This window comes from Curcuma longa, chromosome 3 (assembly GCF_044706935.1).
Source record: "Curcuma longa cultivar G26 ecotype Majalengka, Jawa Barat chromosome 3, ITB_CL_G26_1.1, whole genome shotgun sequence".
Classification (NCBI taxonomy): Eukaryota; Viridiplantae; Streptophyta; class Magnoliopsida; order Zingiberales; family Zingiberaceae; genus Curcuma; species Curcuma longa.
The window spans coordinates 12,927,257-12,954,446 of record NC_133863.1 but is presented as its reverse complement, the minus strand read 5'-3'; the positions used below and the strand labels follow the sequence as shown (position 1 = coordinate 12,954,446).

The following is a 27,190-nucleotide window of genomic DNA, read 5'->3' as shown; positions in this document are numbered from 1 at the left end:
TAATTAAAATATAATTTATTTTTAAAAAAATATTTTTTTCACGGGGCCGAGGGGCGCACGGCGCATTTTAGCATGGGCCATCTTTCCCCCTACTTCGAAATCGACTGCTTGTCTCGAGCGAAGCGCAGATTAGAATCGCAATCCAAATTCCGAATCCCTCCGCCTCTCCGTCTCCAAACCACCTCCCTGCTCTTCCATGGCGGGGACTCTCTCCGACTTCGATCTCGGGGTAAAGCTAAGCACTCTCGCTGCCAGATTCGTTCCATTTCCTCCTTCACTCCTCATCTTCCTCGACGTCTTCTTTTCCCATCGGCATTTGACAATTTCAACTTTTCCCCCCTTATTGCAGGCATCTTCGGGGCCTCCATTCGGGATCCGGTGAGCCGATCTGTTTTCTGCAGCGGGAACTGTCCCTTTTCTCTATCGATCTCCTGATCTATGCTTCTCATTTCGTCTTGCAGGGAGCACGCCTTCGCGGATGATGGGAACCTGGAGCATTGCATCAAGTACCTAAACCAGACGCTAGTGACCTTTGGATTCTCCGCCTCCCTCGATCTCTTTGCCACGGATCCCGTACGTTCAACTCCAGTCCCATTTTTTTCCCGCTTCTTTCGTTGGGTTTTCCGTGAAGTTTTTGCCCTTCGGATCTGAATGGCGTGCCGGCTGCAGGTCTCCGTTGCCAGGACTTGCAACTGTATTCATTCTTTACTTCAACAGAGGCAGCGGGACATCGAATTTAGAGAGGGGTCTAATGAACTGAAACAAAGGTGAAAAGCTGTATTCATTTCTGTTGGTTTAATCTTCTTGAAAATTGTTCTCGTGAAAATTAGTGGCGCCAATGCGCCATTGTTTTCAGTTGATGTTGGCAAAGGACGATGAAGGTGGCATGTAATGGAAGTGGATTTTTCTGGTTGTTCGTATTCCAAGTTATGATTTTTATTTGTTGACGCGGAATTCAGGAGATTTATAAGAACCCTAGAAGTTTCTGGCCTTTAGTTGTGGCTGCAAATTTGGTTAAAATTGACAATGGAACATCTTCGTTCCTTTTTTCTTATTTGTGCGCAATCAATTAAAATATTGATGACTAATTGCCTTAACTTATAGTTGAGAATCACGGATATGCCTGGTGATTTTCATCTATATTCCTTTCTTCATAGTTGAGTGCAGCTAGGAAGGAACTAAAAGAACCCTTACAGACTGCCTCAACTTTTTTTTTTTTTTTTTTGAAAAAGATTGTGAGTGAGTAGATGTCATTCAATTTTATTAACCGGACCTTGAGACATTTAGCACCAGACTCTCTCTACCCTAGCAGTTCAGCACAAACCTAGTTACATGAAAACTAAGCTACACTAGCTAAACTAAAAAATTATCAATTTATTACAATCTATGAAGGGCCTCCCAGTATGCCTTCCTTGCCCTCACCTTCAATTGCTTCAACTTTCATCTATTCAGTGTGTTCAAAAACCTCGATTCCACTAGTTGACAGTTTTATTCACGTTTGTCTACATGCATACTAAGTGAAAAGGAATTGACATTCTTTCTTGTTTTTACATTGCAATTTTTAGTCCTTACTGCAAAAGCTATTTCAACTAAATAACAATGACAATTTACCAAATGACACACTTAACTTTTTCAAAATACCTAAAGGGCGCATGTTACTTTGAAATTTATCAAAAGGAGCACCTATTTCCCAAAATATGCCTTCATCTAACTTGCTTTGTTAGATCCATTACTGCCCAAATCATCAACTGATTGGCTAGTTGATTGTCTAGTCGATTGAAAGTGATGTCAATTGAGTGGAGTCACTTTCAATCGCTACTAGTGTCGATCAGTAGCTGTCAAATACCTTTGGCTAAATTTTTTTGACAACCCTATATGACTCAAAATCAAAATGAAAATAAACATGAATAAACTTGTGGGAACCTTAAAGTGCAACAATTCTCATTTGGCACAAAGTTGAGGCACTTAAAGGGGTCGTCAAACACTTTTGGCTGGAAATGTTTAATGATCCTATAGGTCTCAAAATCCAGAAAAAATAACATGGACAAACTTAGGGAAACCTCGGAAGAGTAACAATGTCCATTTGACATCAATCTAAGGCCTTTAGAGCCGTTAAATACTTTTTACCAAAAGTGTTTAATGCCCCTATATGGCTCAAATTTAAGAAAAATGAACACGTACAAATTTAGGGAAACCTAAAAGTGCAATAGTGGCTATATGACATGAATTCGAGTCCTAGAGTTGTTAAAGACAACCAGATAGGACTCAAAATTCTAGATTGAGAGATTCAGGGGTACCCTAGAAGTTCAACAATATCTATTTGACATGAACCCATTTTTATGACAATCAAAACTTTTAGCCAAAAGTGCTTGATGGCCCTAGAGGTTTGGGAAAAGAATTTGGACAAAAGGAACCTCAAGAGTTTAATATAGGTTATTTGGCATGAATCTGAGGCCTTGAGGGTCATCATGCAATTTTGGCCAAAAGTGTTTGATGACCAGAATTTGGTAAAACACAACATGGCGGACTTAGGGAAATTTTAAGAGTGCAACAATACTCATTTAGTACACATCTAAGTCTTTTAGGGTCATCACACACTTTTGGCAAAAGTGTTTGATAATGTCTAGTCAACTGAAATGACAATCAATCAATTGGAGTTAATTCTAGTTGACTGCGTAGTCGTCAAATACATTTGGCCAAAAGTGATTTACAACTCTATTGGACATAAAATCTAGAAAAATAAACATGGCTAGAGTCAAACGAACCTTAGGAGTGCAATAGTGGTCATTTGACACAAATTCAAGGCCTATAGAACTGTTAATCACTTTTAAAAAATTGTTAGACAAAATCAAAGAAACCCAGAGTGCAATGATGCCCATTTAGCATGAATTTGAGGCTTTTAGGGTTATTAAACACTTGTATCTAAAAGTGTTTGATGGTCGTAGAGGCTTAAAAAACTAATATGGATATACATAGGGGAAGTCTAGGAGCACAACAATGGCCATCTGACACAAATTCGACACCTTTAGGGCTGACAAGCACTTTTGGGCAAAAGTAAATGATGACGATCAATTGACTAGAGTTAATTCTAGTTGACTAGTAGCTGCCAATTACATCTGGAAAAATAAATATAGAGACAGCTCAAGGGATACTTAGGAATGCAATAGTGCTCTTTTGTCACGAACTCGAGGCCTTTAGGGACTTCCACTAAAAATTGATTATTGACCCTATAGATTCAATTTCTGAAAGAAAATAACATGGATAGACTCAGAGAAATTTCAGCAGTGTAATGATGCTCTTAACACAAATTTACGGCCTATAGGTCGTTAAGCACTTTTCGCCAAAGGTGTTTTATGACCACTGATTGACTGGAATCACATCCATTCAACTGGAGTCACTTCCAGTTGATTGACATCATTTTCAACTGATTAGTTAGTCGATTGATGGCTTGTGCAGTAACAGGTCTAACGAAGTGGGTTAGATGGAGGACCTGATGAAGCAGGTTAGATGGAGGGTATTTTGGGAAATAAGTGCACTCTTTTGGTAAATTTCAAACTATGGTGCACTCTTTTGGTATTTTGGAAACTTAGTTGTGTCCTTCGGTAAATTGCTGGCATAAGAATTAGTCAGAAATCATGATTAGTTGTTAAAAATCTTTTAAATGTTTTCTACAGATTGCAATCTGATATTTCAAGATTAGAGGCAAAAGTTGAAAGATTTGAGGCACAATTAGCTGCAAAAGATAGGGAGCTAGCCACTTTAACCCGAATGGTTTGTCAATTTTTCCTTTTGTAAATATTACCTTTTAAATGGGATGGAACTCTTAATTTTTTTGCCTTTTTGTTTCAAATCTCTAAAAGTACATTTGAACAGGAGGCTAAAAATAAAGCAAGTCTGAAAGCTCAGATTGAGAAGTTGCAGCAGGAACGAGATGAATTTCAAAAGATGGTCATTGGAAATCAGGTGGGATTCCCTTTCTAGGATGCTTTCTGTATCTCTGATCATATATTTTAGTGAAATGTGTTCATTGAGGTTGTAGAACATTTGTGTTTCTCTTCTCTTTTTCTTCACAACCATGGCTCCTTTCCATTTATAAGCAAATGCGTACACAACAAATACATGAAATGAAGAAGAAGGAAAAGGAATACATGAAGCTGCAGGTATTATGATTTCCATTGTTTTCAATCATTCCGCCAATCTTTTCTTTTTCTGCAGAAGAATTTATGGATCATGTTGAACATACCCAAAATGCATCATCAACCTGAAGACTGACTTGTTTCCTATAGGAGCGACTAAATCAAGTGTTAGCAGAGAAAAAAAAGGAGTCTCGGTCAGGGATGGAGATAATGAACCTATTGCAGGTACTTGTTATGCTTACACACTGCATTTTGTGAATTCCCATTACCTAATAGAAATACTCGTATGGTCCTTCTGTCCTGGTCAGGATCTTGACAACAAATGTTTTCTGTGTGTTCATTTTGTTATTCCTTTTCTTTGGATACAATTCATTGCTATTTCAGATGATTAGATATGTCTCCACTTGGAATTCACTTCACCTAAATAAACATACTATTACTTTTGCCAGAAAGAAGGACGTCAGCGTGGGACATGGAATGGAAAGAAAGCTGACAGTGACTTCTATAAGATGATAGTAAGAGAATTATCAACTTCTCTATGTTGACAAAAATTGTTGGAGATTTCTGTGTTCCTCAATTCTCTAAATCCATCTACAGGTTGATGCATATGAGGTGAAGAAGCAAGAGCTGATGACAGAGAATTCTGATCTGAGGGCTTTGTTACGGTCTATGCAGGTTAAGAATTTATGATATAAAATGTAATTCTTGGTTTATTTGAGAACTGTGGCTCCTCATGCAGTTATAACTTAGGATAATGCCTGCTTACAAAAATGTTGAGACACACCACTGAGTATCTATTTGTTAACTTGTATCTCACCATAACTATGCAAAAAGAAACTTTCTTTGTATATGCTATTATTTTGGTGAGTACATTGCCGCTGGATATTTATATACTCATAACTACCACCCTTAAGTTGAAAATTTTTAATGCATATTTCTATAATGATTATATGCCAATAGCATGGCAGGATAGGACCATAGAATCCCCTTCTTTTCTTATTAGTTTTTCCCCCCATTGTGTTTGAGATGATTTTGTAAGTGGTATGTTTTTTAATAAATATTTCATTCATTATTCTAATATCTCCCTTGAGAATTGCTCTATTTTTTGCCCTTATTTGGTAGAAATAAACACAAGTGAAATTACTTATTCTTCTATATGGTTAGATGGATATGCGTGACTTTCTAAATGCTCCAAATGGCCTACCACAACAAACTTCTGCTGTGAATGAAAAACAGGATGCAGAATCTCCTCAATCCCCATTAGGTGGAAGAACGGTGGGTTGACATCTAACTCCTTTCCTTTTTAATTTCTGTGAATCTCATTATTGAGCAGGTATTGGGGAAAGGTTTGCTTCTATCAGGTAACTTCCCATATGGATTTTTCTGGCAGGATGTTTTTGATCTACCTTTTCATATGGCCAGAGATCAGATAGAAGAGAGTCTGCGGACTAAGATGTCTTCAATAAAGGTCTGATTAATTGGTTCTTGCATAAGCACTTGATAATTTTATTTTCCTTTTTTTGTTTACTTTGTTACTCTACATTGCATAGTTCTTTTTCCTAGCAGTTATATTTTATTATTTATTTAGCTTTCTGGCCTTTCTTGAGGCAGGAAAGGATGGCACAGTTGCAAGATGCACAAAAGGGAGCAGAAGTAACTTGTGAAGCAACTGAAAGGGAACTTGAGCTTGAAGCTCAACTAGTTGAAGCTAGAAGCATCATTCAAGAACAGGTCATGTTTATCTTCCAAGAATCATATTGTTTTTGGTGTTCCATTGCATTGATGAATATGTAATTTTCAAACTTTGTGGTGCAGTTTGTCTCTATTAATATATTCCTTGTAATACTGGAGAAAAGTTTTTCTTGAGGAACTTCTAAATTATATTTTGCTAACATATGGAAAAAGTTTATTAGTCTAATGTCATGGACATGAATACATTGTCATGCAAGATGATAGGCTTGCCATAGGATCAAATCATGGACATTTTTAAAAAAAAGTACTTAAAGCTAATATACATTGTTAAATTTGGTAAATTGTATCTCAAAATTGCTTACGAAACAACTTTATCCCGTGTATCATGTAGTATTTGGTAAAAAGAAATATAGTATTTAGTAACTTGTACTTAGAAAACAATTGTTTGTTACTATCTCTAAGATAATGTAATAAGGTTTATATATCCACACCACCTTAAGATTTTACATATTATTATTCTTTTATTAGTATTATTAAACTTACATGTCATTAATATGTTATTTATTTATTTTTAAAAAAAGTGATAATAACTTATCAGAAATATTACCTTACTAGTAAAAAAATAGTATTTATTTTATACATTGTAATGTTTTATCACTATTCTAGATAGCGATTACATATGTGCTTGTGGTTATATAGGCTTATGCATTGAGGTAATACTTGCATCTACCTAGAGCTGCATTAGGAATATATGGCCAAACCTAATCCATTGCTAAGGTTCATACACAAAATAATTTATATTCAATTATATATCGCTTAGAATGATTAATTTGAAATGATATGTAATAAATGTAATTTTGTTATCCAAATTGTGAAAGTAATCAAATGTAGTGATTGATGTGAATTTATCATAGCATGTCCTCAAAAGGAATATATAGCCATACAAATCCTAGTTTCATAAAATCCAATTAATCCATTGTTTAGGTTCATTCACAAAATAAATTTACTTGGTATTTTGTATTGTTTAGAATGAGTAATTTGACATGTTATGTAACAAATATACTTTTCCTTATCCAAATTGCTGAGATAATCAGATACAATATACGGTACTAATTGTAAACCATGCTTTTATGTGTCATTGCCAATAAAATTAACATTTTATAGAATGTAGTGTGTATGAGCTCAAAGTATGTTTGCATCCCACATACATGGCGTATTAACTTCAATTTTGTTTTAGTTTAATTTTTAGAGAATATTTATTGTTCAAATGAAGGGGAGCCTTGGCGCAACGATAAAATTGCTGTCATGTGACCTTGAGGTTACAGGTTCTAGTTACGGAAATAGCCTCTTGCAAAATGCATGGTAAGACTGCGTATAATAGATCCAATGTGGTCTCACCCTTCACCGGGATCCCGCCCTGATGGGAGCTTTATGCACCGGGCTGCCTTTTTTTTGTTATTTAAATAAAAAATAATTTAATTGACATATAAATAGTATTATTATATTAATAAATTGCAATTGATCTATAAGATACTAATACTTATAACTATCATTTAATTATCAAACATATTATTTCAACCAGTTATTATAAAATATAAAAATAACATAATTTTGATATAACGATATTACTGTTCTATATTTGTTATCATCACCATCAAACTATATTTGTCCTGACTATTAGGGATCAATTATATGAATGTTATTCCTCTATTAAGCTATATGCAAGACTATATCACTTATTTGATTATTATAATGTAAAATATTTTAATCCATGTATATATATATTATTTATTTATAACTTATCAAAAGATATAACGATAAATATATTTTATTTATTTGTATTAGCATACCAATAATATTTTGTTATTTTTTTTAATATCATCTTTTAATATATTGTGATTATCTTTTTTTACCACCATATGAGTAATTAAATGCTTAAAGTTACATTTTTGAAGTGTTATATTAGTTTTCTGGATGGTAATAATTATTTTGTAAAACAGCTTTCAAATGTATGGCCTTACCTGAACTGAGAAAATGGCTGTGAAGGTGGTGCATTTATTTTTGTAAAACAGTTTTCAAATGTATGGCCTCACCTGAACTGAGAAAATGGCTGTGAAGGTAGTGCATTATCTGAACCATAGTCTAATCTGAAGCTCAGAGGCATTTAAATTAAACACTCCTGAAGGCATTCTTAGGTGGAATTGATCAAACTCTTATCTGATGGATACCAATCAGACAATGTTATTTTGAATTAATTTGTGTTCTTATTTAGATCTATAATTTTCTTGAATTATTTTTCCTTTGTTATTTTTCTCCTTACTCTTTAAATGCTTAGTCCCTATTATTCTAATACAGGCTTCAATAATGTCAAAGCATTTTGCAAAGACTGATAAACCAAGGTGAGTCCAACTGCAGGGTTTATCTTAATTTTGTGTGTCTGACTTTCTTTTATGATCTGATTCTTTCTCTTCAGGAGATTGAGCAGTCATTTTGATGCTGAGAGAGAAGTCATCCATCCAACATCAGCAGAGGTGCGTACATTATCATATTGGGATGATTGTTTTTATTTCTTATGCGTACTAGTGATAGTTGAGACTAGCATGTCTTGATTATTGATGATCCATCATGATGTATTTGATCCTTTTTAATGCCATTTTCAGACATACATGCAAATCTGAAAAGATTGTCTTTGACAATTCATCTTTACCAGCTCTTAGCCTTGACATTATCTGCTTACAAAGTAGTTCCAAAATCTGGATTATATTTTTCCATTTGCCTAGTATTTATTTGTGTACAGTAAAAAAATTATTTAATTAATTTAACTTAGCTGACAAATCTGTGAACCTTGCTGCTGAGGCTGTTTCATTTCCTGGCATTAGGGGAACAAACTTGGCTATAGGCATGAACTAAGGGATGTTTTTTTTTTGTTGCCTAAAATCATTATCTGAACAAGCAACTTAGTTATCACAGGCTCCTTCATCTCACTGTCAAATATTAGGCTACTTCAGTTTTTGCCCCATTTGCTATTCTGTACACTGCTGCTCCTCTCATTACCCATTGTATGCATCAACCTTTTCTGATTATGCTATGATTTCTCTTTCTCTTTGCACACTACAAAATAATGGTCCTTCTGTAGCAGCCTCCAAATCTGTCCCAAATTGCAACCACCTAGCGACAGTGAGATAAACCATCACATTTATCCTTTTTTGTTTTTTGTGATGGTTAGTTGCAATGGCAAAATTACCATCATAATTGGATCATCAGTGATGGGGAAAGTTGTTGCAATTGTTTCTAAGGCTTCGATGTTAACAATCTGGGACAACATTGCAACGGTATCATTCCCATTGCAGATGATAAGCCTTTGTGAGTTTTAAGGGTTAAACATCTATAATGATGTTACCGTCATTGCAAATTGTTAGTGTTTAGGAGGGGAACTATTAAGTGTTTGTAATGACATTACAATGAAATTGTGTCGACATAGATATTTTTCTAAGGCATCAAAGGCAAAATAGTTCACAAATGGATTTCAAAGGCAAAGGCAAGAAGGATAGTTCACAAATGTTCAGAGAAAAGCAATAACGCTTTTGCCTCAGAACGTTAGTTAAGTTAGTTAAAGAGAGTTCAGAGAACAATAATCCCTGAGGTTATTGTGCTTGAGAAAAGCATCTGTGTAACAACTATTGTAGTTCTGTTGTTACAAATGTTATAATAGTTACCCTCTTAAATTCATATAATCTGTGAGAGCAGACGATACCATTGAAAAGCTGTTGCAGATGCTTACCTTTTAATCCTCTCAAAACTTACTATCTGCGATGACAATGGGACCGTCACAATGTCATCACAGATGGCTAACGTTTAACTCTTAATTTTTCTGTTGCACACCTCATTGCCGATGCTTCAATAGCTATGCTGATTTGGTAATTGTAACTAATTGCCGCAAGAAATAGGATAATTTTGACAGATTATCACACAACCACTAAGCCATTGCAATTTGACATTCCAAAAGATTGCCTTTTTATAGTGTTGGAATCATTAACTCTAATGGATTCAACTCATCTCACTTGGATCTTAAAATGCTTTCTTACATTATCACCTAGCAGTAAGTATGTCAAGGTTTGCAAGGCTTCTGAATATGGATTAACATCTGTCTTAAAGTGAATGATTGTTCATGCTGAATGTGTGACAAATTTCCTTTTCTATTTTGATCCCTCTAGAAGTTTAGCAATCAATTACCTGATATTGGCAAGGGTTTTTACATATTCTCATGTAACACAAATACACTTGAGGATATGCATACCAGATTACCATAACATGAACAGATAAACTTTCTACCTCATTTCCTAATAAGAACACGATATCATTTTAACTATTTACTATTCTGCAATCTCTCATCATCATACAACTATACAAGTACTAATCCTTCTGCCTTTTGACATCCTAGGAAGTGTAGAAACTCAGATTACTATGATATGCTGCTGGAGTGGATGAGCTTTGTTCTTTATTTAGCCTAGATTGCCAAGTCACCTTCAAGCATTAGAGATGGTATCAGCTTTCTGAAAAATGATGTGTAACACAGGTACTCTAGATCAAGTATGGTTTAATCCACCACTATACTCGGTGTTTCACACCTTAGCAACTCTAGATCGTTTGACCTGCACAATGTCTTGTGGTGCATTAACAAAATTGGAAACCTCAAAACTCAATGCTGTCTTGTTTCTTGATCTGTTTACGATCTTTCATCTTTTGCTTTATGGTTTTAGTTCTCTCATCAACCGTACATGAGCAGAGCCCTGGTGGTAAATTTTCATCAACATGAGCATGATTTTAGAAAGCTGTCTCTCACGCTGGAGAGTGGGGGAGAAGAGGCAGAAGCATTCTAATACTGTTTTGTTTCTTGCCTGTAAGTGTCCAGCCCTGACCTCAGTTCTAACTGGCCGTGATCTCTCCAGACTTTATGAAAAAAGAGAGGGTCGACATGCCACAGACCTACCGACAGCGCAATAACAAATCGCTGCGGTTCTTGACTCCCAACAGTGGAGGGCGTCAAGTGACGGGCCCTCGGTGTGTCACGCCTCTGTCACAACTTTTTTCTTGGCTTTGTCCTCGTGAATAATTAATTTCTCCAGGTTAAGAAAGTTAAAATATCTGACCCCCTTCGATAAGTGATGGCTTAAAAAATGATTGGAGTTGCACGTATCCTTGGTTCAATCAAACTAGCGCGGTTAGATTGGTAAGTTTTCGATAGGTCGCGGTTAGGCTGAGTGAATCAGTTGAATCAATCAAACTAGGTGAGCTAATTAGGTTAGACAAACCAATTAATCAAGTCGGCCGAATAAATCAGCTAAAACAAGATGATTATGCTAGCCAGACTCATTAAGCCAATTGAGATAATTAGGTTGAATGAACCGATTAGGTAATCAATTAATCCAACAGTGAGCATATACTCGATAGAAAGAAGAAAGAATATGTCTCGCACAGATGAAAGATATTAAAATATAAAACTCGAGCTCAAAAGAGAAAAACAGTAACATTCGAGATCCATTAATTAGGGTTAACCAATGATTGGAGATCAAGCCATGACTAGAAGACCTAGTAATGGATAGTCCAAAGGATATACATATGGCTACCATAATGTCTCACAATGTATACATGTCATACAATTCTACAATAGATTCTCCATGTTGCCAATCTTTAATTTTCTCTACAAATATTTTCCTCAGCATCAACTTTTGATCTGTTTTATTTGTTTATAATCACAAGTATATATATGAAAAATAAATAAATACGAATATGAATACATATGATCATATCCTATTAGCGGGACGTGCGTCGGACTAGTGCCGTCTAATCGCACAGTAGAATGGCATTGACTCCTCAAAGTCGACATGTTCCCTCGTCCCTCATTCCATGAATCAAAACCCTCCTATCCGGTCCCAAATGAGGGCGTATGACATGAGGGAAGGTAAGTCCCTCCGTACCTATTGTCGTGTCATCTTCGAGCATGGTTCAACAACTTCCAAAAGTATATTTATCTTTGGATTTTAAATCTATTTAAATACCTATTTATCTATTTTAGAATTTTTAATTTTTATCAATAATATTTATCACCGTGTAATTTCTTTTTAAATATTATTAACATGTTGTAAAAGATTATTTTCAATATTTATATGCAAATCAACATAATCAATAATTATCCATCACATCAAAAAGATAGAAAAAATAATTAAATATGTATTTAAATAAATTCAAAATTTTAATATTGTAAAGATGAAAACTAACTCGATAAAAATACTAAAAAAAATTAAAATTCATCAATTACAAGATCATCATCTTGGGGGAGGGTGTTTGATTAGCACGTACGTACGTCTTTCCACTCGAGCCATATGTCATAGATGTCGGTACCAGAAACTTATATATTTTTTTAAGGGAAAGCTGATGAACGCACACTTTCCTCTCCGATTCTTGATTACGGAAAGAAAAAATGGAGTACCTTCGATTATAGAAGTTGTCGAAATACAAAGTTTCCAAACGTAAGATGACAGGGAAGTAACTTTGCACCACCCTTTTCATCTGGGGCCTTACAAGTTACAAGTCAATCAAACACAACAAAACAATGACGCAAAAGCTAGGAGAGATATCGACCTCTCCCTGTTCACGACGTACGCCCATCGCCATCACCCTTCTGACAGCCCCCACCCTCTCAGTGCTCACCTCTCCTTCCTTCATTAACCACTGAGCTAATCGATCCCTCCAGGCAGCTGGTTGGCTGGCTAGGTAGCTAGGTAGCTAGCTAGCTAGATAGATAGATAGATAGATAGCTTCTTTGCTTCGCCATGGCGGACAAAATATATAAGCCGGCCGCTAAGAAGGATTAACACCCTGCACGGACAGCTGGTGACTAGTGCTTTCAGCTGATCTTCATTTCCTTTGCCTTTTTCGATATAATCCCCCGTGGATCTGAAAACAACTTCCACTCGATCCCTTTTTGATCTAGTCCTCGCTTGTTAAATTCTTGTGATCTTTCTTCTGCTTCTTCTTCTAGATCATCGGTGTTTGATGATGAACAGATCGACCTCTGGTTCTGGTGAGGCCTCCTTTGTCCCCTCCAGCATGTCTTTTGCTGGGGTGGGAGCAGCAGCAGCAGCACCCAACAAACCCCAAGGCAGCAGCATTTCTGGGAGTGGGAGACCAGCTCGTGCTCCCACATCACCGCGGCCGCCGCCGCCGCTGCCGCCGCCACGACTAACAACAACCGCTCTTCCTTTTTCCCCTCGGCGGTTGCGGCGGCAGCGGTACCCTTCCAGCACGTCGACCATTACTTCCCGGCGTCTCCTCTCCTTCCCATCAGCCCCTACTTCGCCTCCCCGGCGGTGCTCGCCGCCGACTATCCCATGGGCCTCATTAAGAGCGAGTTGGACGTGGATCTCGGCGGCGGCGCAATTGGGCTGAATTTGGGTCGCCGGACCTACTTCTCCTCCTCCAATTCGTCGGATCAGGGGTTCTTCGTCGACCGGCTTTTCGCAGGCTCCTCCTCCTCCTCCTCGTGGATCAGAGCGCTGCAGTTCCAGTACCCGATGTTCGGCGGCGGGCAGCCTCCTGCGCGGTGCCAAGCCGAGGGGTGCAAGGCCGATCTCTTCAGGGCCAAACACTACCACCGCCGGCACAAGGTCTGCGAGTTCCACTCCAAGGCCACCCTCGTCCTTGTCGCCGGCCTCCAACAACGCTTCTGCCAGCAGTGTAGCAGGTTCTGTACCTAAACCTCACCTCCTTAATTATCATGCAATATATCACTAGCTAGGTCTGTCTTTTTTTCTGTAAAATTTGATATATATACGTAAAACCCTAGAACAGTAGTCGAGCTACAGCTAGTGACAGTTACCCACCATTCCCTAGCTTGAACAAACAACCACTCTCGTTCGTCGGCATGTATGGAAGATCAGATCTCTACTTCTCTATTTCACCCATGTAGCCAAGGCAGACGTAGTCCTGTACCTGACCATGAATGCTCTCCAATTGTGCTTGTAAAAACGCCAAAATGGTTGCAGGTTCCATGTGCTTGCAGAGTTCGACGAGGCCAAAAGAAGCTGCAGAAAGCGCCTCGCCGACCACAACCGCAGGCGGAGGAAGATGCCACTCACCGCCACCGCCACCGCCACCACTGATGTCGACTCTTCCATCAAACCCAAACCACCCCAGAACTCCACCAGATACAACAGTAATCGATGCGCCAGCAATCCTACTCCTCTACCTTCAGTTTAATTAGCTAATTATTATCAGCTCGATATCTACACGTTATTCACGAGGTAATAATTGAACACAGAAGACAGAACCTCGATGCGAGGGCCTGCTGCTGGCTTCTGCGTCGGAGGGGTTGAAGTCGACAAAGGGAAGGCAGGTGGGAACGCAGAGGCTGATGCCATGTACGCGAAGCAAGCTCGGGGAGGAATGGCCATTGATGACAACGTGTCAGTGGGGGTGGAAAAGGAGGCGCAGCAGCGCCACTGCTGCTGCTGCTGCTCCTCCTCCTCCTCCTCTCGTCCCGTCGTCGCCAACAGCAGCTGCTGCTTCCACCACCACAACTTCTTCTCTCACGAGACCGGCGCCGGAGGTGGAGCAGGTCAGAGCAGTACCGCCGCTGCTTCCGAGGAGCAACAGCACCAGCAGAGCCACCTGTTCCAGCTTGGCCAGGCTTTCTTTGAGGTGGACTACATATGATCCAATCGAACAAATCTAAAATGGAATTAATATATATAATTGTACTTAATTAGTCAGTCGGAGGCTAATTAATTTATATTAGTTTAAGTTTTCTTATCGTTAATTTCTTGATTCAGCTAGTGACACTAATGACTTACTGCTGTGCTTGTCTTTAATTAAGTTGATTGAATCACAGTTACATGCATACATTAGAGTCGTCGTTAAGTTAATTAGTTGCATATTAGGATTAGTGGCGGCTGCATGGTGACAGAATTTTTGATGCAATAATATAATTAATATGATTAATTACCATTGATAGATGATAATGGCAATACATCAGTACTTTCTTTTGTAGATAAGAGAAGATAGTGACATGATAGTAATAATTAAATATAGACGAAGAGTACTATAAATCAGGATAAATAAAATATTAAAGAACAATCTCCACATATATATATGGCTCAAGAGCATGCTTGAGTTTGGTACTTTGTTCATGGTAACATTAAATAATTGTGGACTTTGGAACATCATGTTTCACCAATATAATGTATATATATTCTGTTTCACTTCATATTTTATTATTATAGATCTTACATTTATTGCATCTCTGTAGGAAAATTTGGGATCGGAAGTCTCTAACGAGAGTACACTTGGTCGGTTTGATAAATCATGCTACCTATTCAATTTAGTTTTTATAATTTTAAATTATTGCATTAGAACAAGAGAATAATATTGGTTTTATATTTTAAAATAATTGTTTAAACTAAATTATGTGTATTGTTAATAGATATAGTTTACTCACGCTAATAATCAAACAATCCAAATGAAAATCTAGATTAGTGACAAATTAAGAGATCCAAATGGAAAATAATTGGGCCACTATAATTAACAAAATAAAGTTTTAGCCACATGATATTAGACAATTATCACTCAGAGTATATATGTTCAATATTACTCTATTATCACCAATATCATATTTATTGACATAATAATTAATAATAAAATTATCATCATAAAAAAAACACTAAATCTCAGTGATATTTTTTTAATAGTTAATACACATTATTTTTGGGTTGGCTAAAGAATTGATTAACGCTTAGCTGAATGAATTGAGCCAATTAGGTAAATCTAATGAACTAAACAAATGAGATTACAAACTAGATAAACTAGATGATCCAAATTAACAACCTAGACGACTCATGTAAGCTTGGACAACACAATGAACATTTTCATACAGAAATAATTTGTCACTAGAGAGATCAATGCTTATCATTCCTTGTGATCATTTAATCAATCAAACTACAATATATATATATATATATATATATATATATATATATATATATATATATATATATATATATATATATATATATATATATACATATATAATATTATATATTTAAAAATAACTACTTTATTAATTCTCTGGCTCAAGCAAACCACTACATGTGATGGTTGATTAATATGACTTATGATAATTATTCTGATGTGTTATATTAAGGTATAATATTAATTAGTGGAGTGAATAGAAATGGATCGTGTATGCATTATCATGATAACAAGCATTGATGGAAGTCCTTCCCTTGGTCTTTTTCATGTGCATCTCTAGCCAATTCATACAAACCTGCAGACAACTTTTTAATTCACAGACCCACAAAGTACCACAGCAACCATGCCTACTACTCTTGTCCCTTTTGTTATATCATATTAATGCATGAATGCATCCCAACTAAAGCCTTTAATGCATGTAATAAAATTAATTATTTTCACATATGAAATAAAAATAATAAATAAATAGATTTTAAAAAGTACCATTTTATATAATTTTATAACGTCATCGAATTATATTGTATTATAGTAAGTACTACTAATTTAAAATTTAAGTGCATGTTATCATGTTGTATTATATATTTTACCAAGCTAAATTATATTAATAAGAATGACTATTTTTAAAATAAAATAAAATTCATCCATAAGAATTCCCATATGTAAGTGAGAGCACACATTTAGAGGTCAGAAATTTGAATTTATAGGCTGTTAGAAAAAAATAAAATTTATTGCTTGGGCATTAGCATTAAATGGAGGTAAAAAATTTGAATTTGTATGCTAGACACTTTGAGAGAAGAAAATATATGAAGTTATTGCTCCTGCATCAGAGTGTAATTTTACATTAAATGTGGTGTGAGAAAAAAAAAGAGAATTCATTTTAATATCATATGCATATGTTCTTTAGATCGATCGATGTGTAATTTAAGTAATTGATACTAAAACATACTCTTAAACTTCTAATATTATATACATGATCAATACTATAGTATTTTTGAAAGTACTTTAGACGACTTGATGAATTCTAAATATGACTAATTTTATTATAATAATAATTATTTTTTATCTAAAACACATGTATGAATTACAGCCTTCCATTTGCATGATAAAAACATTAATTAGTTAACTCACAAATATATATAATTAATTAAGAATTATCCATCATAAGAAATGTAATGAAATTAAGGAATCCTATTTAGTTAATATTATTATATATATATATGCAATTCTAATCATCATTTATACTGATCACTGATGAATTCTGAGAATTAAACGTAAGGCTGCAAGCTTTTTCCTGAATATATACATATATCATGCAGTACTATACAAAAAATTCTTAAACTAGGAAGCATATTGACAAGCTAAGCTGCCTGTTTGGCCTTCATATAAAGATGCCAAAACGCAGTGCTCATTGGAACTGTTGGAAATTGTTGAGTACGTATCCATGCAAGAGGGAAAGTAAGTTGCCTAGATTCCTTAATAAAAGGTACAAAGCCAAACAAAGATTCCTACATATTTAGGAGAATAATTAAAGGGTTTATGCATGCATGGCTTGGTCATGCACACACATGAAGCCACAGTCAGTGAACCCTAGGCAGCCATTTAAGAGTATTATATACTTATCATCGCAAAATGAGAGATGAGAGAGAGAGAGAGAGAGAGAGAGAGAGAGAGAAGACTTTAGGTTAGGTTAGGTTAGGGGGGGGTCGTACGTACAGCTGCATGCATGCATGCATGCAAGCAGACTGGTAAAATGGACAGAGAGCTCTGGCACATATGGCTTGTCGCTTGTTGTGATCATGCAGTGGAAGTCCACGCAATATTTAATCGACAGTCTTTTTTATTTTTTTATTTTATTTTATTATATATTTTATTTTCTGCCTCTATTATTTTATTGCAAAGGACAAGCCCATGCCACATGGGGTGTTCTTGGATATATCGACTCAAGATCCAATCAATTGTTAGTCATACATAGAGAGCTACTATCGACATCGACATGGAGTTGGCACGTACCTTGCACACGGGCATAAGTATTTTTAGAACTAAGTTCTAGAAATTAAATTGAAATTTATGGAGCTAGCTCCTAGAAAGCATGCGTGCATGTACATCAAAAGTTTAAAAATTTTATTTTATCTTCAATTAATTTGTGCTAACATACATGTAAGTTAATTAACTAGTATATATATATTCAATGGAGAGTGGAAAGGCCTCATGGTTGAAGACCAAAAACAAATGAAAGATAACTCTTGATCTAAGTGTCCAAATGTGTAGCTTCTTGTTTGTCTAAAGTCATATATATCTGAATAGAAAATTAAAGTCAATTTTCAATATTGCCTTTGTTATTTGATCTAATATCATTCTGTTAATTAAAAAAGAAAAAGATTTGATTATTAATTAAAAATCATTCAAAATAATATTCCATAATTATAGAAACCTAGTCCATTGGTCATGGCAAACCAATAATGGAGGAAGAAAGTGCAAATACCTTAAACATGTGCCTATCTTTATGAGACAAGGTAAACTTAAACTTTGCACAGTCTAATGTTAATGAGCATGAGTCATAGCAAAATAATGAATGTAAATTAAGTTCAGACTCTAATGAAAACTAATTGTTAAACCTTGTGAGTTTGAGGGATTGAATAACTTCGATTGCTTCTCGTCTTGACCTTGTGCTCATTGTTTGAATGTGTAGCAGAGCTGATCGTGTGGGACCGCTATTCTTTTTTGAGAAAAAGAATGTGTAGCAGAATTCTTGATTCAAACTTGATGTCACATGCACAACTCCAAGATTTATTTGATATCTACTTCTTTGAAATGACTAATCCAAGGTATACTCTTAGTGATCTCCCTCCACTATATAAACTTTTCCTTTTTGGAACCTTCCGGAGGCGGAGAAGTCTCTTACAACACGTTCTTAATTACAATAACAAAACAACAAGAACAAGATACAAAGACAAAAAAAATCAAAAATTGACTTTATAATAAAATCTTACTTTGAATGTTTTCTTGTTGCTTGAAATAACATCTTGTTGATCCGAAAATGCACCAGCACTTCACCTTAGAATGTTCAAGAATCGACCCCTTCTAATCTTCACGAAATCCTTTTTTCTAGGGTTGCAATAGAGCTGATTTCTATCTACCAATCGATTGACCTTACTCACTAATCGATTGACATGCCAGATCCAATAGTTTAAACTTTAGAATAGTTATTTTTGTTTTACCAATCAACAAGCATGTAATCGAGATGAAATGATCAAAACTATTCACCCTCCTCTAGCTCGCACGAGTTCTAATTAATAATTTATATGCTAATTTATTAGTTTCCTTTAAGAAGTCAGTCATATAATTTTGTTGGAAATGGAGATAACATGTCGAGATTGAGCTAAGTACTTATATCCTAAGAAAGTATTTCAACCTATCTAAGTCAAGCATTCTTTTTAAGGATATCCTTTCGTTATAATCATTCTCAGTAATTATGTCATCAACAAACACTAGAAAAACAATATCCCCCAAAGTCGTGTGCTTGATGAATAATGTGAGATCATCTTGACTACTTATACTCGGTTCACCTTTGTAAACCTGGCAAACCAAACTTTTGGAGACTACTTAAGTTCGTATACGTCTTTTTCAATTTATAAGTCTTATTCCCTTTGATCTCTCATCTAAAGCCCAATGAAATTTTCATATATATCTCATCCTCTAAGTCTCCACGAAGGAAGACATTTTTCATATCAAACTATTATAAATCTCAATTGAAATTTGCAACTAAGAGCAATAACACTTGCATTGTATTCATCTTGCTACTAGTGCAAATATCTCTTGATAGTCCACTATAGGTCGTTTATGTTTTAGCCTTTAGCAACCAATTTCGCTTTATATCTTTTTAGAGATCCATCTAATTGCCACTACTCTTTTTTTTTATTACAATAGCTCCATGATTTCCCAAATTTTGTTTTTCTCAACTGCCTCCATCTTTACAATCATAGCATTCCTCCACTTTTCATCAGATAAAACCTTAGATAAGGTATTGAGAATTGGAATTACATTTAAGTTGGCTAAGAAATTTTTATGAGATGGAAAAAATTTATGAAAAGATACTAATTTGTCTAATGGATATCTTGGATGTTTAGTGCACTCTACTCTCTTGTTCTTTCTTTAAGATAATAGATAAATCATAATCAAATGGAATAAGAGAGGAAATTGAGTTTGTGCGCATCTTATTTTTAAGAATATGAGTTGATTTTTAGACTTACATAGGATCATGTTTTTATAGGGACAATTAGGGTTGCAAGGATGGCTATCTTATGAAGGTGATTTGGACTTATGTGAAGATAAGCTGGACTAAGATGGGTAAGATTGTGAGATGGATAGGTCAAGGAAGAGTAGATCTTCTATTTTATCTTCCTCTCCTCAGTAGAGCTAGACTTCCTTGAAGATAAGATTAAGAGAAGATTGTGTTAGTACCGATGGAATCAAAATATCTCCACAATATTATAATATTGTCCACTTTAATTTGGGCCTAAGCCCTCATGGCTTTATTCTTGGGCTCTCCCCAAAAAGTCTTATATCAATGGAGATACTTTCCATCCTTTTAATCCCATGATCTTTTCCCTATGTGGGACTATGTTTGCACCCTTGCAATCCAATAATCCCCCCTCAAACAAAGGACCACAGGTCCCCTTCAACGTCATTTTTGATGTCTGAATCATTGACCCACTAGGACTTTTTGTCCCTCAGTCCACCCGACCTACTAGGACTTCCCACCTAGCCGCAACTAAGAATTTTTGCTCCTCGGTCCACCCGACTTACTAGGACTTCCCACCTAGTCACAACTAGGACTTTTTGTCCTTCGAACCACCCGACCTACTAGGACTTCTCACTTAGTGTCTGGTCCTCTTAATTCAGACACGGGAGCACCCACTTCCTTTGTTTAAGGTTCAAACCATATGGTTAGATTTGGATCATCATGGCTCATCCGGCGGTTAATCCGGTGAAGAGCGGTCTTGCTCTGATACCACTTGTTAGTACCGATGAAATCAAAATATCTCCACAATGGCATAATATTGTCCACTTTGAGCCTAAGCCCTCATGACTTTATTCTTGGACTCTCCCTAAAAGGCCTCATATCAATAGAGATACTTTTCATCCTTTTAACCTCATGATCTTTTCCATGTATTTTAGATGTGGGACTATGTTTGCACCCTTGCAACCCAACAAGACCTACCAAGACTTCCTCGTTGTCTAATATCTGGTTAATCTTGAACTGTTGGAACTTCACACCTCATGCCAACTCCCTATTGGACATTCAACCGTCAAGGGTCCATTGGGATGAGGCCTTTTGGGGAGAGTCCAAGAACAAAGCCATGAGGCTTAGGTCGAAAGTGGATAATATCATACTATTGTGGAGATATTTTAATTCCATCGGTTTTAATAGATCTAAGTTGACCTGGTGCTAAGAAACAGGAAGTCTCAATAGGTCAAGGCTGATCGGATATCAGACAAAGAAAGTCTTGGTAGGTTGAAGTCAATGGATATCAGACAAAACAAGAATTCGACTTTGGTAAGATTGAAATAGGATATTAGTCGATTGATAAAATATATCGATCGACTAACAGAGACAAAATCTAAAAAATACAATAGCTACAATACTGCTACATTATCTCTATAGTAACTGTGCTACAATATTTTGCTATAATACTGATCAACATTAGCTTGTTATGGTGTCAGTCGATTATTATATCTGATCGGTTGACTTATTATAGTTTACAGTAACAGAAGCAAATTGAATTCGATTGCTTGATTCGACTGATGACATCAATCGATTGATGTCGATCAGAAGTCGAATTGAAGCATACCGATTTAGTTGCTTGATTCGACTAATGAGTTGCGTCATTTGACTTGTGAATTGTATTAATTGACTGATGTTCAAATAATCGATAAAATCAAATAGATTTCAGAAGGTTTAAAGGTCATTCAACAACAAAAATAATATCAAAGATCATATCAATCGACTGATGGATAAGATCAATCAATTAATAGGTGAAAATCAACTGCGACCTAAAAACTTTAAAAGAAGAGTTTCAAGAAGATTCATTCAAGAGATGAACACGTACTAAAATTTCCGTTGTGCATTCAAACGAAGAGCACACACTCAAAAGATGAAACAATTGAAACTATTCATCCTCTTTTAATTTGCACCAGTCCTAACATCCCTTTTAACTTGCATCAGTCCTAACATCTATGTTGAAAATACCTTACAAGTACATAGTAAATTGCTAGTGAATTTAATTTACCTCTCTATTGCTGCCCGAAGAAAAAGAGAAGTTGCTTGACCGATGCAAATTATCTGTGTGTAGTGGACATGTGGAAATTAAAGTCGCAGGAACAATTTTACCTTAAAGATCAAAGAGGCCTACTTTTCCCACCCCCATCACCGCACACCCCCCCCCCCCCCCCCCCCCCCCCCCCCCCTCCCCCCCTCCCACTTCTTCTCTCTCCTCTTCTAATGACCTTTTTATCCTTATTTATTTATTTATTTATTTTTTAATTTTTTAAATTTTTATTTAGTTTTATTTTTTAATTAATTTTATTTAAAAATAACCCTCATATATTTTTATTTTTATTTAGTTTTATTTTTTTAATTAATTTAATTTATTATTTTTTTCATCAATACGATATTTTTTTCAATTTTATTTAATTTTTATTTAGTTTTATTTTTTAATCAATTTTATTTATTATTTTTTATCAATACTTTATTTTTAGAATTTTATATAAATTTTATTTAGTTTTATTTTTAATCAATTTTGTTTATTATATTTTTTCAATTTTATATAAATTTTATTTATTATTTTTTTCATAATACTTGTATTTTTTTTCAATTTATTATTTTTAAATTTTTTTTATTGATTTTATTTTTTTTATTAATCAGTTTTTTTCAATTTTTTTAACAGTTTTATTTTTTTGAATAATTTTTTTATATGTTTATAATCTTTTGTTTATTTTTAGTTATAAATTTTAAGAGTTATTATTTATAAAAAAATTTAAAAAGTATAAAATTAATTTAAATTAAAAAAAACTAAATAATAAACAAATTTAATTTAAAAAATAAAACTAAATTAAAATTAAAAAATATATATATATAAGTAAAATAAAATAAAAAACAAAGAAAAAAAAGGGTATAAAAGTCATTTGAATAGGAGAGAGAGAGGAGGGGAGGGGGGGTGCGGTGGTAAGGGGGGTGGGAAAAGCAATTTGCAAGATCAAATTGCATTAGCACGAAGAACGAGCTCGCGAAAGTTGAAGGTTAATTGGTTGCAGAAGGAGACATAAAATCAATCTAAGTTTCGACTCTAATATCAATTGACATAACAAGATATGATTCTCATCCAACATAATAACTCTTACGTAGTAAATAAAAGTAAAAATTAAATTAATTCAAGAATAATTAAAATACAATACTTCTTTAATAAACTTATACTCAATAGTAAATAAGTAATAAATAAGAAAATAAGATAATTTAGTAAGAATTCTAATTATTTTTTAAAAATATTATCTACATAATAAATATTAATTATCAATTATAATAAATAAATCAAATATCTCCTATGAAGAAGCCCGCCGATGCGAAGAAAATCAGAAGCTGAGAAAGAAAGAAAAAACAACAAGAACGGAAACGATCACCGCCGATTCGATTGGAGAATTTATTTTGAACAGATGTCCGATCAAACTTGACTCAATCTCTACCGTCGATGATTAATTAATGATAATGACGAATGGCTAAGATTTGATTCCGACTAAACGGGGCGGCTAGAACGGATTCTTAATTTCTCTAGTACAACCTCCTCGCCGGAGTCCCTCGTCGGGGGGAGAACAGCCGGCGGGGGGAGAACATGCCGACGTACCGCGGCGAGGCAGGCCCGTCGATCGAACGGTAATCCGACGGAAGCAGATACCCGTCGTTCTCGCCCCTCACGCCGACGTTTCCCGCGCCCACCCCTCCGCCGCAGGTAACGAGCTTCTGGACCCAAGAATTATAACGCCTCTCCCTCCGGCGGACGGCGGCCGCCTCGCCAGCCTCCATGCTGCCGAGGTACTTTCGCACGGCATCCACGCTCTCCTGTACCACCTCCATCGGTGGGCGCACGAGGGGGTTGCCGTCGGCGCGGAGGTTCCGGAGCCTGGCCAGGCCGGCGAGGGAATCCGGCAGGACGGTGATGCTGTTGTAGCTGACGTCGATATCGACGAGGGAGACGAGGAGGCCGAGGGAGGCCGGGAGGGAGCGGAGGTGGTGGAAGTTCTGGGCGAGGTTGAGGACCTGGAGGTGGACGAGGCGCTCGAGGCCGTCGGGGAGGGAGCGGAGGCAGTTGAGGCGGACGTCGAGGACGCGGAGGGAGGTCATGTAGGAGGTAGACTTGGGGAGGAACGCGATCTTGTTGCAGTTGACGGCCAGCTTCTGGAGACAGGTGAGCTCGAAGCCCATGGTCTCCGGAAGCTCCCTTAGCCTGTTCAGATTGGCCGCCAGCTCTTGCAATGCCCTGTTTCAGCGCAAGGATTAGACTTTCTTAAAAACAGGTGAAATCTCCAGTCGAGTCGGGTAGCTACCGGCAGTTTTCAATGGATTTGGGGACGGATTCCAAGAGGTTGCTGCAGACGTTCAAGGCCCTGAGCTTGGAGAGGCAGCCAATGGAATTGGGCAGAGCTTTCAGTTGATTCGAGTGCAAATCAAGAACGATCAGGTTGAGTAGCCTCGCCATCACTGATTCAGGGATGCTCTGTTTTCCAACAGAACAGAACAACTCAAGAACAAGGGAAAGGAGCAATAGCAATCAACCCAGGACTTTAATCACAGATAACAGTGAGATGCCAAAATCAGAAAGAACTCGCTGTCTTCTATTCATAGAGATTCTATGAATTAACAGGGGCAAGGACAAGAAACAAAAAAAAAATGAAAATACGCATGGCAAGAATCACAAAAGAATCATGATACGAGGGAAAGCAAAAAGTATATCCCAATGATTTCACTTGAAGTTCATGTAAAAACGCTCTAAAAGCCTTCAAGGATCAAACCAGAAGATTGTAAATTTCAAAATAAATCGATGTGGAAAAGGACCGACCGATGAAAAATTGGAAGAAGAAAAGAACAGAGATACCTCGAGGTTATTATTGGAGAGATCGAGATTGATGATGAAGCCGAAATCGAAGGAAGAACTTGGCACCGCGCGCAAAAACATCCCGCTGAAATCCAACTTCTGCGCCGTCTTCTCAGCGATCTGAACGCCCTCGTCGACGACGTCGGGCCTCATCGCCGCTGCCGCCGCTGACATCTTCGGGTTTTTCCATTTCCCCTCAATGCAGAATTTTACAGAGATTTAAGGCTGTTGTTCAGATGATACAAAACCGATCGCTAGAAATTGGCAACAAAGAAGGATCGCAAGAGAGACAAGGACGAAGAAGGAAAGTGTTCAGATGATATAAAACAGAATCGCAAAGAGATAAGGACGAAGAAGGAAGGAATTGAAGGATTAAAGGGAATTAAAAGCATGTTTAAGGAAGAGAGAGAAGAGAGGATGGCGTTAATGAAATAGTTAAGGGATAGGAAGATGAAACGGCAAGCAGGTGGAAGAAGGTGGTCGTGTGAGAAGTACGTACGGATACGGATGTACTGCATTTGAGAATCTTTGATAAACCAGCGGCGCCGACCTTTCTACACCTGGCGGCGTCGAAGTGGGTTAGTGGCGGCCGTTACCCAAATCGGATGCAGCTCCAGCGTCCGATCATTTACTGCATTCTGAACTCAACGGTTCAGATTATATGGCTATTTAAGTGGCTTCACACGATTCGCATATCAAGCTGCTTTCTTGTTTTTTTTGTTTTGTTTTTGTTTTTGCTATTAACAAGAAGATTTTGCATTCTCATTAAAATCAAAGATAAAATAATTAAAAATTGATGATATCAATATTATTATATCATGATTAAGTAATTTTTTAAATATTTAATTTTTTCATATTTTTAAAATGGTCTTAAAATTTTCTAAATGTCTTTAATTTTTATATATTATTATCAAAATATTTATTAACTTGGTTGGATAAACTAGATATTTTAGCTTTAAAAGAGTATTTTAATAATAAAATAAAATAATTAAAAGTATTTGAGCATTAATAAAAAAATGTTTAAATCATTTGTAAAATTATATTAAACTTTAGGGGCATTTTAATATTTCTATTTTAGTTTGGATTAAGGGTGAACAAAAGTTTAGTTAAATCAAATAAATCAACTGAATTGATCGAATTTAAAATTTTAATTATTTTAAAATTTTATTTTTAAAAAAAATTGATTATATCAGTTAATTTAGTTCAATTTTAATTTTAAAATTATTATCTGAGTTGAATAAACTAAATAAATTATAATTAAAAAAATAATTAATAAATTTTTAACCAATAGATACATTTTTGATAATATTTAAAGAATTTGATTAATTTAATTTTTGATTGAATTAATTGATATTTTATAGGTTCAGTTTGTTTGATTTTTATTTAAAAATTTCGTCGGTTTGATTAGTTTGAAAAAAAAATCAATTTATTTGATTTTGATTAATTTAGTTTAATTCAATTCCATTTTAATGATTAATAAGGTATACAGTCATTGGTTTCGTTTCGATTAATAAGATATATAATCATTGATATAGTATTTAGTCATTGGTTTCAATTAATTCACTTGGATGGATTCGATTCTGTTAGTTTTGATATCAGTTCACGTTGATAAGTTATATACTCATTGGTTTGGCTCATAAATATCTCTCTATCATGTCATATAAAATTATTTTTCATTTAAAATTTAGAATAAAATAATAAAGTTAAATATGTTCTGTCTATATCATTATACAAATTTAAACCTTTAATTACATAATGCAAGGAAACAAATAATAAAAAAATTTAAAAAATTAAAGATAAATTTTAAATTGGTACATTCATGATGAAAAAGGAATTTAATTTTTTTCAAAATTAGAAAATATTTAAGATTAATACATCTTTAATTAATGAAAATAAATTAGAAGTTTAAATTAGAAAATATTTAAGATTAATACATCTTTAAATTTACTATTTACAAATTAATTAATATTTTATTTTTGAAAATATTTATTTTTATATTTACTATTGAGTCGAGTGTATAAAAAGAGTCTAGAATTCTATATTTTAGTTGTCTTTAAATTAATATAATTTCCAAAAAAAATTTCTCTGAGTGGCATTATTTTCTTAATTATTTTACCAATTTAGTTTTTAGTTTATAACTTGTTGAACAAATTTGATATTGCATTAATTCCTTTCCAAACATAAAGAACA

At 35.3% G+C, this 27,190-nt stretch overlaps 2 protein-coding genes across 3 annotated transcripts; one reads left to right on the top strand and one right to left on the bottom strand.

Annotated features, from left to right (window-relative positions):
- The first annotated feature begins 129 nt into the window (after window positions 1-129).
- On the top strand, window positions 130-10,553 carry LOC141824476 (uncharacterized). Of its 2 annotated transcripts, XM_074711774.1 has the most exons (16): window positions 130-229; window positions 350-378; window positions 462-573; window positions 670-767; window positions 3,675-3,771; window positions 3,874-3,963; window positions 4,098-4,160; window positions 4,287-4,361; window positions 4,586-4,651; window positions 4,734-4,811; window positions 5,301-5,411; window positions 5,527-5,604; window positions 5,748-5,867; window positions 8,184-8,227; window positions 8,302-8,359; window positions 10,270-10,553. In XM_074711774.1, the coding sequence occupies exons 1-16, from the start codon at window positions 197-199 to the stop codon at window positions 10,276-10,278; spliced, it is 1,161 nt and encodes a 386-aa protein (XP_074567875.1). In that variant the 5' UTR covers window positions 130-196; the 3' UTR covers window positions 10,279-10,553. The 2 variants fall into 2 exon arrangements, with proteins under 2 accessions (XP_074567875.1, XP_074567874.1); XM_074711773.1 differs by having other exon boundaries at window positions 130-378.
- A 13,106-nt stretch (window positions 10,554-23,659) lies between these two features.
- LOC141823727 (plant intracellular Ras-group-related LRR protein 1-like) lies at window positions 23,660-25,174 on the bottom strand. Its single transcript, XM_074710979.1, has 3 exons — window positions 25,001-25,174; window positions 24,453-24,622; window positions 23,660-24,385 (listed from the first exon to the last, which is right to left on the bottom strand). The coding sequence occupies exons 1-3, from the start codon at window positions 25,172-25,174 to the stop codon at window positions 23,680-23,682; spliced, it is 1,050 nt and encodes a 349-aa protein (XP_074567080.1). The 3' UTR covers window positions 23,660-23,679.
- Between the last annotated feature and the right edge of the window lie 2,016 nt (window positions 25,175-27,190).

Excerpts from the sequence above, each read along its gene's own strand:
- LOC141823727 (XM_074710979.1), bottom strand. The coding sequence starts at position 25,174 with ATGTCAGCGGCGGCAGCGGCGATGAGGCCCGACGTCGTCGACGAGGGC. Across the intron at positions 24,623-25,000 it reads TCTCCAATAATAACCTCGAG|AGCATCCCTGAATCAGTGAT; the intron begins GTATCTCTGTTC and ends GTTGGAAAACAG. Across the intron at positions 24,386-24,452 it reads AAATCCATTGAAAACTGCCG|GGCATTGCAAGAGCTGGCGG; the intron begins GTAGCTACCCGA and ends GCGCTGAAACAG.
- LOC141824476 (XM_074711773.1), top strand. The coding sequence starts at position 197 with ATGGCGGGGACTCTCTCCGACTTCGATCTCGGGGTAAAGCTAAGCACT. Across the intron at positions 5,412-5,526 it reads CCCCATTAGGTGGAAGAACG|GATGTTTTTGATCTACCTTT; the intron begins GTGGGTTGACAT and ends TTTTTCTGGCAG. Across the intron at positions 8,228-8,301 it reads GCAAAGACTGATAAACCAAG|GAGATTGAGCAGTCATTTTG; the intron begins GTGAGTCCAACT and ends CTTTCTCTTCAG.